The sequence below is a fragment of the Curcuma longa genome, chromosome 3 (genome assembly GCF_044706935.1).
Source record: "Curcuma longa cultivar G26 ecotype Majalengka, Jawa Barat chromosome 3, ITB_CL_G26_1.1, whole genome shotgun sequence".
Lineage (NCBI taxonomy): Eukaryota > Viridiplantae > Streptophyta > Magnoliopsida > Zingiberales > Zingiberaceae > Curcuma > Curcuma longa.
This window is the reverse complement of record NC_133863.1, coordinates 2,961,083-2,973,951: the sequence shown is the minus strand read 5'-3', so window position 1 is coordinate 2,973,951 and position 12,869 is coordinate 2,961,083. Positions and strand designations below refer to the sequence as shown.

The 12,869-nt window shown below is 35.0% G+C and overlaps 1 protein-coding gene across 1 annotated transcript; it reads right to left on the bottom strand.

The window, feature by feature from the left end:
• Positions 1-893: 893 nt before the first annotated feature.
• On the bottom strand, positions 894-12,869 carry LOC141824614 (threonine--tRNA ligase, mitochondrial 1). Its single transcript, XM_074711931.1, has 21 exons — positions 12,522-12,869; positions 11,985-12,096; positions 11,083-11,208; positions 10,917-10,976; positions 10,694-10,783; positions 10,118-10,192; positions 9,762-9,890; positions 9,584-9,673; positions 8,707-8,795; positions 8,521-8,617; positions 8,347-8,433; positions 8,146-8,230; positions 7,251-7,345; positions 7,110-7,142; positions 5,745-5,831; positions 4,325-4,417; positions 3,756-3,848; positions 3,447-3,668; positions 2,724-2,795; positions 1,324-1,395; positions 894-1,180 (listed from the first exon to the last, which is right to left on the bottom strand). The coding sequence occupies exons 1-21, from the start codon at positions 12,821-12,823 to the stop codon at positions 1,085-1,087; spliced, it is 2,205 nt and encodes a 734-aa protein (XP_074568032.1). The 5' UTR covers positions 12,824-12,869; the 3' UTR covers positions 894-1,084.

Genomic DNA, 12,869 nt, shown 5'->3' with positions numbered 1-12,869 from the left:
GAACAGCCTCCGCACGGTTTGTTTGACAGTCAGACAGAGTGCGTCGCCAGCCCCTCTCCGTTCGTTATCCACCAGGATAAGCGAGGGAGAGTTCCTCGAAACTGGAGCTTTCCTCTCCTCTCCTCTCCTATCCTTCAGTTCTCTACCCGGGTAAATGTAGCGCAGAGTTGGCAGTACTTCCGTCAGTCGGCGAGATGCATTTCTCATCCTCTTCCACATCTTCCACACTCTTCTCCCCTACAACACAATCCTATCTTTTCCCGTGAAATTCTTCTCATCGTCTTCTCCGTTTTCCCTTTTTCGTTTTTGGTTGATATTTAGTTATTTACCTCTGTTTAATCAATAGTTGTGCCCTTCTCTGCAGAGGATTTGGTACTTGAGTAAGAGTATTATACCTACTGTGTCATCTAAAAGCATAAAAAAAAACATTTTAATTTTGTCATACTTCTAAAAAAACAAATGTTATCTTTTTTTTTTTTTTGAGGTTTGTTAATCTATTTAACAATTATAGTCAAAATTAGTAATTAGATTAGAATATTTTAAAATAAAAAGAACAAAAAAAAAATCAAAATTTAATTCATTTAGGCAAAATCAATATCATCCTTGAACCTTTGTTCAATCATTATGCATATATTTGTAAGAGGGTCAAAGAGTTGGCGAAAAGGGATGAGTAGAAAAATATAACTTTATGAAAATTATATTTTTCGAATTTATTTTCAATAAGAATAAAACACCCAATCAAACAAAGCAAGCATACAATCAAGATGGAGTCGACGAAGAAATAAAAAATCAATATATCTCAAAAGAATTGAGGAAAAATAAAGACTAGCAAATTTGAATTTCGAGTGAACGAACTTTCGAAATGCCTCGCTCGTATAACAAGACTTCAAATATTGCCAAAACCATTAAGTCAATTTCACCACCAACTAACGTAATGTGTAACAATGTCAAAATTACACTTTCGAATTTGTGCTAGAATTATCACCAAAAACACACTATAATTTAATTCTTCAACGACATGGAAATAAGTATGAAACAAAATGGAATGATGAGAACAAATGTTCGGTTTTTTTTTCAAATTAATTTAATGATAGGCTTCAACTTCCTTTTGGAAATGTTCAAGTAGAGCGTCCAAACTCATTACAGAATGATCTGAACCATCTCTCACGCGGACGCTTACCTGCACACATGTCGAATGTATCATACGGATAATATTTTATTTGATACAAAAAAATATATACTTGCACCTATATCGTGAATCTCAAATTCTATGAACGAGTGAAATAAACGTAACAAAAATACAACTCAAAATTGCAAGTAGACCTGTCCAGTTTTTGCTTCCTCCTCTCCAACCACCAAAATAAAGTTGTACTGTGCCAATTGAGCCTCTCGTACCTGTCACAGCAAACCATAATGCTTTAGTGAATGTTAAAAAATCATTAATTCGTGCCTATATGTGCACGATTATATTGGTTGTTGAACATACCGTTGGCTATAACTAGCTAAAGAATAACAGCAAAGAGTTGAAATTCCAGCTCACCGAGAAGCCAATCCATGTATATTTACTCAAACAGATAAAAAATCTACGTGGTGCAGTATCGTCACTGCAAAAGCAGTGATGAAGGATCTATCCAAAGGGATCAAAATTGTACTAGTGTCGTTAAGTGAGGCATGGTTTTAATTTTTAGAGCCATGGTCAGGCATACTGAAATCAATGTAAACATTTTTTTCTGACGATTTAAAGATGAATCTTGCTATCAGAACACACTATCTCACACTTTGTCTAACCTCTAAAACAGGCAGTCCTCTATATGCTATCAATTAGGATGCAAGAGTTAATGATGTCAAGACTTACTTTACCTTGATTACAAGTTTTACAGAAGGTATGATAGCAAAAATTGCCGTGGGCTACAAAAAGAATAAGCAGTGTTTATCTCATGACTAAAAGGCTATACACACTTTCCGGTGACTAAAAGATCTGAGCATTGAACCACAGTGAGTGTTTACCATGCAATAGAACTGAAACACACCATTAGTGATGCACCTAATCATAGGAAGGGGAAAACAACTTGCATGACTATGAGTTAGATATCATAGTGAATCGGTGATCAAATAGAATGACAGTGTTACTATATTGTTTGTATGATGGTACCACCAAACGGATGAAGCATCTTATGGAGATTGACCAGACTGTAATACACATCTGTTCATTCCCCACTAGGTGACCATGCCGTACACTCCCCCCACCAGGCGGCCATTCAAGCCATGACAATGATGTCATTCAGACATATTGTTGGACTTTAATCAATGTCTAGCATGAGTAGTATCATATCCCTTTGAAGAATTTAAGAATCACTAAATCAGCCTTTTACCATTATAATAGCCGAACAAGATTACTTCTTAAAAGATGCCTATGATGCAATTGTAGATAAATAGTTATTATAAGTGCAATATTCGAACTAGTGATGTATATCAGACTGAGCCACATCAGCCTGGCACAGTTTGGCTTATCCTCAGCATGACTTGCAGGCTTGTACCAACTGCAATTTTCTCGGCCTGCAAGTTGTGCCCAACTGGGTAGTAAGTTGGCAGCTCAAAGGCCAGCCCACTAACCAAAAATTCCCACATTCTTTTAGAATTTTTATATATAAAATATATTATCTCTAAGTGACTTCAAAATTTTAGAATCCAACTACATGTAGCATTTAAGAACAAGAACATACCTTCTTCTGTATCTTTCTGTCCGTTAGGTCAGCATCAACATAATAACCAGCTTGGTGTATCTTATCTCGTACCTGCAGTAACATAATCAGCAACAAACATGTAATGATAAACAAGTACCCAAATCTGCTAATATAGGAACAGCTAAGTATAATGAAAAAGGTGTAGAATATTTAGAATTCAGAAAAGAAATAACAAGTAGGTCAAAGAAAGAATAACAAATTATGAACAAACTTATTATTTCTAGGTAAAGTGGGCAAGGAAAAAATAATAATTTGCAATCATAAAAAGTATTAGAGCAGCTTGATAGTCTGGTATCGTGAATCAACACAAGTTCAGCTAAACTTTAAAACTTGAGGATTCTACCAAAAAAGAATCTGCTAAAATTGCAATGGATAGAAGCTAAGTCAATTACAACTCAAAATGTTGTCTTGATGGTGTTTAGCACCTCAGTGGGCCCCAAACACATGTAAGAACAGTAATACAGCAGTCTACTTAGATAAATGCTCTGATAATAAACAACTTATCCACAAGTATAATGAGTGAAAAGTGGAAACTGGAAACGATTTTATAAATGCTAATATAAATATTAATCTAAAAACATGATCATTTTAAGAGAAGCAATAGCTGATTCCATCAGCAAGAAATATCATTTTAACTAAACATGTGTATGTGAGTATCAAAATTGCAAACACAAATAAAAGGTATATTTGGAATCTAGTTACCTGCTCTGCGTAACTTTGTGATTTTTCAGATACAGGGCAAACAATGGCTTGACGAGGGCTGATCCAGAAAGGCCATTTTCCTTTATAGTGTTCTAAAAGGATGGCAAACATTCGTTCAACAGAGCCTAAGATGGCTCTGTGAATCATCACAGGTCTTTCTAGTTTAGCTTCATCTTCTGCAGAATAACTTAATTTGAAGCGAAGAGGAAGCTGAAAGTCCAACTGTAGCAACATATCCATAGGTTAGATTTGATGATTTTGTTTGTCCAAAAAAAAAAAAAACATGATGCATGCGTTTGGGTGCATCACCTGTAGAGTTGCACATTGAAATTTTCTCTTCAATGCATCAAAAACACCAATATCAATCTTTGGCCCATAGAATGCACCATCCCCTTCATTGATCTGTATGAAATATTTGCTCATCTATTCAATTGATTCTCCTAAAGAAACAAGAATGTAGAGGAAAACTGCATGCAGACACATATACTTGCAAGAAGGAACACCAAGAGCAAAGCTGAGGGCAGTAGTAGTTTACAGCTAATACTTGAAACATGTAGTCTGCAAAGTGTAAACCATAATCCCAAGAAGTTGTATACAGCAAAGTTTTACCCTTGCCTATACCAGACGTCATCAAGCTATGAATGGTGTAAATTGAAAGCATAAAAGTACTACTGATCTCCATATTTATGCAGGGAAAGAAACACATTTCCATGCAATGTATGTCCATGAACGTAAAACATTAATTCAACAGCAGTTTCTGCATAATCTGCAAGCTGCAACTTCAAGATTCTGTTCATTTTGGCTGCTTTCTATTGGATTTCGGAAGCAAGCATTAAGAACCCAAAAAGTAATTGATGATAGACAGCAAAGGTAAGTACCTGCCACGGCCTCCCAAATTCATTTAAAGCTTCTGTAAGAGCGGCCTCAGCTTTATCCCATACCTCTATTTCTCCCAAGTACTTTTCCGGCCGCTGTACTTTCCATACATCAATATAATTAAAAGTGGTGGCAATAAAAACAACTAATGTAATAGATATTGCATTTCATTTGTTTACATGTAAATCAACAGAATAGAAGGGCCATTCATTTGATGTATATATTTTATTTAATCACTCATGTGAATGATTACATACATCAGGACAACTAAGACGATTGTGAATCAAACTAAAGTTAACAATTATAGAGGTGTTGTTTTCTTGATTCAGGAAACATCCAGTCATTTAATGCCTTGTCAAAAACATCATGCAACAAGCACACCCAAGAAAAGGAAAAAAGAAATGGAGAGAAGAAAAAAATGGTAAATGATTTCTCACTGATATTCACTTAAATAACAGTAATTTAATGCTGAGAAGCTCAAACAGCTTAGAGTTATCCTAACAATAAAAACGAAATTTTACTAAATACACAATGATAGATCATTTTGAATGTGCAATATGTTTAGCGTTTTTGCTATATCTTCTTCCCCTTAGGCACCTTCAATTTTTTTATATCCAACTCTGCTTCTGATCTCACCACTGCCCTCACTATTTCCTTCAAAAATACAATTTATAGTAAAATATTGTTGTATTGCTAAGAAACAAGCTGAAACTTCAGATAAATTGAACAAGGCTGTAGAAAATGCAACCTATTATGCCTCTAGAAATGCATGTATCTCTTCTACCTTAATCAGTTTTATCTTCAACCCCAATGAACCTTTATTGGTTGCTTTATATTGTCATATCATGCATAGCTCGGCTGAAAGATCAATAGAATCAGGAAATGACTACACTTATCAATCATGCCTTCGAAGATGCCTAAGGTCGTTCCAGATTGCCTTGACTGAGCATTTTCTTGATTGGAATATTCTGTAAAGGATCTAGTATCTTAAAATTAGTAGGCTAATAGTATTGCCTTACTGACTAGCATATGGGAACAGTTTTTGCTACTGGTATGATGGATGCAACCCGATGGTCATATATGCTACATGAAAACACCTTGTCATTCATCAATCTTCTTCAAAAGCTAGCCATTGTTAATCTTTTACATGTTCCCCTACTAAGATATTTTGCAAGATAGCATTTGGATTAGCTTTATTCTCCAACATATTATCAACAAAGTATAAAAAAAATTAGATAAATAAAAATAAAAATGCAATAAATGGTTGTAATATTATAAAAATTTACTATCAAGTGACAATGAACTTGATGAGGAGAATATAGAATAGAAAAAAATGTGCACTTAAACCACCAGCTACAGGAAATGCATGGTACAGAAGACCATGATATTGGACAATAACAAAGCTAAGGCAAAGTACTGTACCGTTGACAACTCCAACTCAAAGGTAAACCCAAATACACCATAGGTATAACTAATGAAATCCAATACATTCTTGACCTCCTCCTTTATCTGTAGTAAAGAAAAAAAAGGTGTAACAATGTTAGGATGCCGATAAGCGATAACATAGCGCCATTATTATCCTATTGATATTATAAATATGAGTGGACCGGCAAGAATAAACAAGATTTGGCAACAAAGAATGTCAATTTAGCTTCTGCAATTTTACCTCTTAAACAATCTACCTTAATCTTAAAGACGACTAAAAATACTAAATATACATGTTAAGAAATCTTTTGTTTCAGAGAAAAAATTACAATCATCAAGTAAATAAAAACATAAAATTGAGAGATAGGAGGAAAAAAAAAAGAGAGCATGTACAGATATACAATTAAATGTTTGGTCAATTAAATAATCGATGCAACATAAAAGCATCAAAAGGGTCATGCCAAAGAAACTCAGGTAAGGTATGGAAATGATATCTACATGGAATAATTTAATACAATATTCACCATGGCTGTGTATCAGGAAGAAGAATATGCAGTCTTTTAGATATTATAATACAAGATCGTGATGTAACAGAACTTAGAGATGCAACTAAAAGCAATCACTTTGCAATAACTTCTAACTCACTGTACATGTATAATCATGGCTTAAAATCTCGTACCCATACCGTACTAGGTGAAACGATCAAAACGTATCATTTTGCTAAATCACCAAAACTCAATATCGCTTGGCACCAAAGTTCGAAATCTCGAGCCGTGCCGTAGTTTCCGTCTTTGACCGGAAAGGTACTGTTCCAGTATCGTGTCAACGTTATGATGCATGGTGTCGGTGACAAATTGGTGGTTGAAGGAGGAAGAGGATGAAGTAAAGGAAGGAGATATTGTATGTGCTGAGTGATATTAAGTTTCAATAATTTATCGAAATAATATATTTCGATTATTTTTGCTCGGCATGGAACAAGATTTAAAACAGGCAATGTCTCCTTGTACTTCATGTGCTTCCTTTTTCAACTCTAATCCATTACGGACAACATGCATCAAAACATCAACACAATACCAAAATAGTATCATTCCAATCAAAGATCGAAACTTTGACACAACTCGAGGTTTTGAACCTTGTGTATAACATTAGGAAAAATAAGGAATCAAAGAGAGTAGTTATCAAATTCAAAAATTTTCACTCTTTAGTTTTTAAAAAACTACAACATTTATAATGTACTTCAATATGTGGGATGAATAAAAATAAGTTAGTGCAACTAGAAACTAAGACCATAATGCTTGCTCAACGAGTTAGAAATTGTGAAACATCTAGTTATAAAATCACATGAATCATTCTAAAACATACCTGGCTCTCCCTGCAAAATATGTGAGCGTCATCCTGCATGAATGAATGCCATAATCAAATAAGAAAAATACGCACCGGCGTGTTGGATAAAACATACAATAAGTTAGTCTGTTGAGGTATACAAGTAGTAATGATCATTACCTGTTGAAACCTTCTCACACGTGTTAAACCAGTAAGTGCACCACTGAGCTCGTTCCTATGTAACACTCCAAAATCAGCTAGGCGTAGAGGTAATTCTGCAAAAGCATTTGAATGGTCAAAGAGGATATCAAGCAACTGGCAAAGACCACGAATTTCTTGACAATATGCAAGTAACCCCAAGTGTTAAGCAGTCCTTAACCAAATGAGCTTAGTTTATCCTCTTTGCTGCATAAAAGCATTCCCCCAACATACATATAAGGACTGATTTTTCAAAACCCATGCATCTCTGTCATAATCTGAGACAACCACCTTGTCTCGGAAAGCACAATAATACTTGCCTAGACTCTATAGACATGACAATCTGCTACCCATTCACATAGACTAGAGTGCTTTAAATACATTGGCAGTGCCTAGATAATATCTTTGATGGAGCCATCTTGTGAATAAACAAAGCAAATTTTCTTTGTTTCTAAAATGCTATATGATCCTCGAATTAAATGTGAGTTGGAAGGATGACATGAAGAAATAATAACAGATAGAAGATTCAACATAATACCCACACCCAACGTGGGACCAATAACATAATATTTCTAACCAGTACAATTTTTATTGCATTGTAATTTATATACTTGCCTGAAGAGTTCTGAAATTTCTTAGCAATTCAAATGGTTGGGTAGCCACAAGATGGTTTAGTAACAGATCAACACCTATAAATAAGGAATCGATTGCATCCATCTAAATGATTATGCAAGATAAGAATTTGTGTTTGCTTTGGGCATGAGATGTAGCAATCAACAGTTTTCGGTGAGCGAACTGCCTAACTATTGATCTTTAGCACAACAGAACAGGTAATGACTAGGTATACAAAATGCATTTCAAATAACTGTTAGCTCACCTCTATATGAACGCACTCGGTGCTCAAACATTAAACAATGACCAGGACAATTCATTGGTTTAAGTCCAAATTCTTGCTTCTCTATCTGAGACCAAATAATTACAGTAACAACAAGGTATGGTTATACAAAGTATAGAGCATGTGAAGTCAGCATATTAAAATGCAAACTATCAGTTCAACTAAAAATTTCCACAAAATCACCTCAAAAACAAACATGTTTTCCTTGTAATTTGCAGCATGACCTGAAGTTTCCCACAGTTGCATATTGAACATATTTGGTGTCAGGACCTACAGATTAAAACAAGAAACAATCAATAAAGAAGGAATCTCTAGTATTATCCAGGAATGGGTTGCTTTTTCAGAAAAGAGAGTAACCTCTTGATACCCTCTATCTCTGTATTGGGCTCTCAAGAACTCAATTAACTTGTTGTAAATTCTGGTTCCATGTGGAAGGAAGAAGCAGCTCCCAGGACTGAATATTACAGAAAAAGAAAGGATTCATATTCCCCAGCAAGTGGCTTTTTTTGTTTAAAAAAATAGACAAAGGCACTCTCAAAAAACCTAAGTTGGTGGAAAAAGAAAAGGTCTTGATTCTGTCCAAGTATCCTGTGGTCACGTTTCTTTGCTTCCTCTATCTGGTTCAGATATTCCTGAAAACACAATTGTTAAAATGGATATAAAAACTCATTATGTGTGGTTCACCTTAAGGTTAATGTAAGAAACCAAAACCACATTGTTGTGGAGATTCCAATGCATTTGCAATAATGAAATTGCAAACAGATACATGAAACATGTAAAAGTATCCTTGGGATAAATGCATTTGCAATAGAGAAAAAGAAGTGCCGAGAAATCATTGGCTTGCCTAACCTTTTGGCAGAACATCCTATACTCAAGAAACACAGCTGATAATTGATAGATTGTGGTGTGTCTCATTATGGACTTGACTGATCAAGTAACTTAAGCTACCGTAGAAATATGATCAAAATGAATCAAGTAGAAACTTAACATTCCAACCTATATCTATAAGTACCAAGTTTGGCAACTACAGTATTAGATTTCACAATCCTTGATGCACGACTAAGAATAAGATCATAACACTCCCAGCCTGGAGAGAGGCAGAAAATGCCAAAAGGATTCAACAAACCAAACCTACAGGAAAAACATTACTAGCTATAGCAAAAGGAGAATGTGTTCACGGATTCAAGCATTAGGCACAGTTAATCTTGAGAGGATTTTGCTGGAAAAAACACTTTGTGAGATCCACTATTATGCATCTACTGTAGTTGATAGTTTGACATATTATCCAAGTATAGGCAAGTTACACGACAATTGTAGATCACTAAAAATGCAAATTCATAGCATGAATACGACATGAATTATCAAGTCAAATGAATGAAACAATGGCAAGGTACCAAATTAATCAAGTAAACTCAGTTACCTTGAGACGTTTTGAATCTGGAAATGATATACCATAGACTCTCTGTAGGCTCTCTCGATCAGATTTCCCTCTCCAATATGAAGCGGATGCCTAAAATTATAGAATATAAAGGAAATGTAATAATAGTAAATGCAACTGTTGCATCACTGGTGAATCAGTAACAAAGAACAAACATCACCTTCAGACAAGCAAATGCTTTGACAAAAGATGTGTTGGGGATATGAGGCCCACGACAAAGATCAACTAGAGGGCCACATCTATATACAGTGATTGTCTTATCCTCAGGTAATTCATTGATGATTTCCACCTGCATGCATCACCAAATCTTAATATACAAATTACAAATCACCAATGTTGCAAATAAAATGACACAAGATCACAAAAACATTTTTTTATAATTATGATTAATTAGCTATCCAAATTTTACACGGTGTGTTTTCTTTCAGTAAAAGAAACCATTAAACACATCCTCAAACCATCATGTTATCAACGAGTAGTAACATGTACCTTGTTCCAAAGGAATTACTCAATTACCTTGAATTTGTTTTCAGCAAATATTTCAAGCGCTTGATCCCTTGTCACCTCAATTCTCTCAAATGGTTGTTTTTCCTGGAACAAAATATGAAACAGAACATTCAGGGTTGTCGTACATTTTCCACATAAGGTAAATATTTAGCATTCCTTTTAACAGAATATACAAAAAAATCATTCAGTGTTGTATTATATTTTACACATAAGGTAAATATATAGTATTTATTTTAATCAATCAATATTAAAGGTAAATATCTAGCATTACTTTTATTCAAACTACATTACAGTGAAAAGCCTCTGGATTAGATAATTAAACGTGCTTGTATCAAAATATAAAGTAAATTTTTTACTTGAAAATGATTTTAAAAAAAAACTTCACTCTGTCAATAGTTGAAACATTTGGAAATATGAAAACAGAACCTTTAGTAGGGATAACTTTTTCTCAGCCTATATATCTTAAGAATATTAAACAATGTTGGTTAGAAAAGGATTCAAATGCCAAAAAATAGAGAAAACAAGAGAAATTACCAATTATGTAAAACATTGTCAGGCAACATATAATAGTTAAATAAATCATACCCCAACAGCTTTGCTTGCCCGAGACTGAATTTGGTTAAAATTCTCCTCGTTCAATGTCAAGTCATGATAGAAAGCATCATAGTAGAAACCCTGCAAAATTGTGAGCCAAGATGTCTTTAAATATTATCCAGACAAGGTGAAGGACAAGAAAAAAAAGGAAAAGTAGCAATTAGTGGCAGAGAAAGTGCTTCAAAATTAGAAGACAACCAAACATTGTAATCACCTCTCCTCTTGTAGTACATGGTCCAATGCATAGCTTGCATCCATACTCCATCTCAAGGGACTATAATGACACCATATGATAGTTAATTTCATTTATCATGTGTAACTTTGCTAATTTCACATTTTTTTAAAACAGAACTAAGAAACGAGACTCAATACAATATTACCTGTCCTAGAATGTGAGCACTAGAATGCCAAAAGGTGTCACGCCCCTCATTGTCATCAAATTTAAACAACCTAAGGTCTGAGTCACCTTCAAGAGGTCTTGTCATGTCCCAGAGAGTTCCATTTACCTTAATGCCGACATAAGAAAGGGAATATTATAGACAATGTCGAAGAAGATTTTGCTAGTAATAGTCAACCACAGAATAATTTGCCTTGATCGTCAGAATTAACTAATGAAAAAAGAAGGGAGCTAGCGTGTGCTCCTGCTGTTTTTCCTTTTTAATACAGGTGTCATGTCAGTATTTACGGACCAATGGACTGAATAATACAAGACCACTTAATTAAAGATTTTCTTCTAAACGAAAGCATCTACTGTAATGTAGGTGAAAATTATTCAAAGGGAAATTCCAAAGTATAAGTTTTAGTGATGAGTCGCAAAGGCAACAAGCTTAAACGTGTTAGTAGCTAAAAGAGAAAACAAGATAAGTTTAAACAGAAGTTGGTGTTAACAGTTGATCTCAGACCTCTGTTCAGCCAATGTTTAGTTTGGCAAAGCTCTGTGATGGCTTCTGAGAAAATAGATGCATGATGAAACCAAAGAAACCGAACAAACTTGAAAAGCTTTGGGACATAAAAAGAAGCGACATTCGACTCTATGTATGTCAAAAGATAGCTAAATTGTGAAAGAGAGAAGAAAGACAAAACCACATTAACACTCAGCCTAACAAAATAATAGAATAATGAATAAAATAACATAATCCTGCAAGACGGTTGATCACAAAAAAACTTATGTTTTACCTTTCACTTGGATAGAAATGGTATAGATAGGAAAAATAACACAGCATTAGGGATGCATATCATGAAAGATGTTGTTAAGTAAAGATGCTTATGAAAAAATAGTTACTTGAGCTATTAATGCACTTGCAGCCAATCCAGCTGATATTTCCTTAGCAATATCCATTGGTGATGTTAACCACTTCTTCCCTTCTTTGACTGTCCCATCAGGCAATTTTATTCTAGAAAGCAGAAACTTACAGAATAAAATAATAATAATTAATTAATTAAAACACAACAATTTAGAGAAGAAATGTACACATGAAAATAATCTACAGTATGAATGTTAAGCATTAAAACCAGAATTCACTGGCTTCATCTATTGGATTTAATAAATGATATGAACATTCAAAATTTTAGAATACTACTACTACTACTTAAAAGAGATGTGTGCAAGCAAGGTTGTAAAACTACGATTTTAAACCCAGCAGTATTTTACACGAGGTATGTTTCTAATTCTTATCTAAAACCCGATGCATAGCATCAATCTTGTTCTATAATCTAAACATGGTCAGCTATTTCAAGGATGTCTTGTGCGACCAACAAAGATTATAAGACCAGTATCCTCTGTAAACTAAAAATGTAAGACGAGACAAAATAGTCGTACTTGATGGGTTCTCCGTCGAGCTTGAGGCGCTCCGCCTTCTGTTGGGCTTGAATGGTCTCGAATAGCGTGACTCTCTTCTGGATGACGGCGTCGAGGTAGGCTTGGTCTTTGTCGGCGGAGGCCGGTGAGGGGGGATGTTTGGATTTGGGGCCTTTTGCCTCAGCAGAACCACCGCGGCCTGCGCTCTCACCCATAGCGGCAACCGGAGGATGAGGGAGGTCGGATAAAAGGCGAGGAAAACGACAGAAGGACGACGGAGGAGCTGAAGGCGAGAGCCACCGGCAGCCGAGGCAACGAAGCATGCACCTACGAAATGTGACGGCGGAAGCGTTGTTCGAGGAAGAGGAA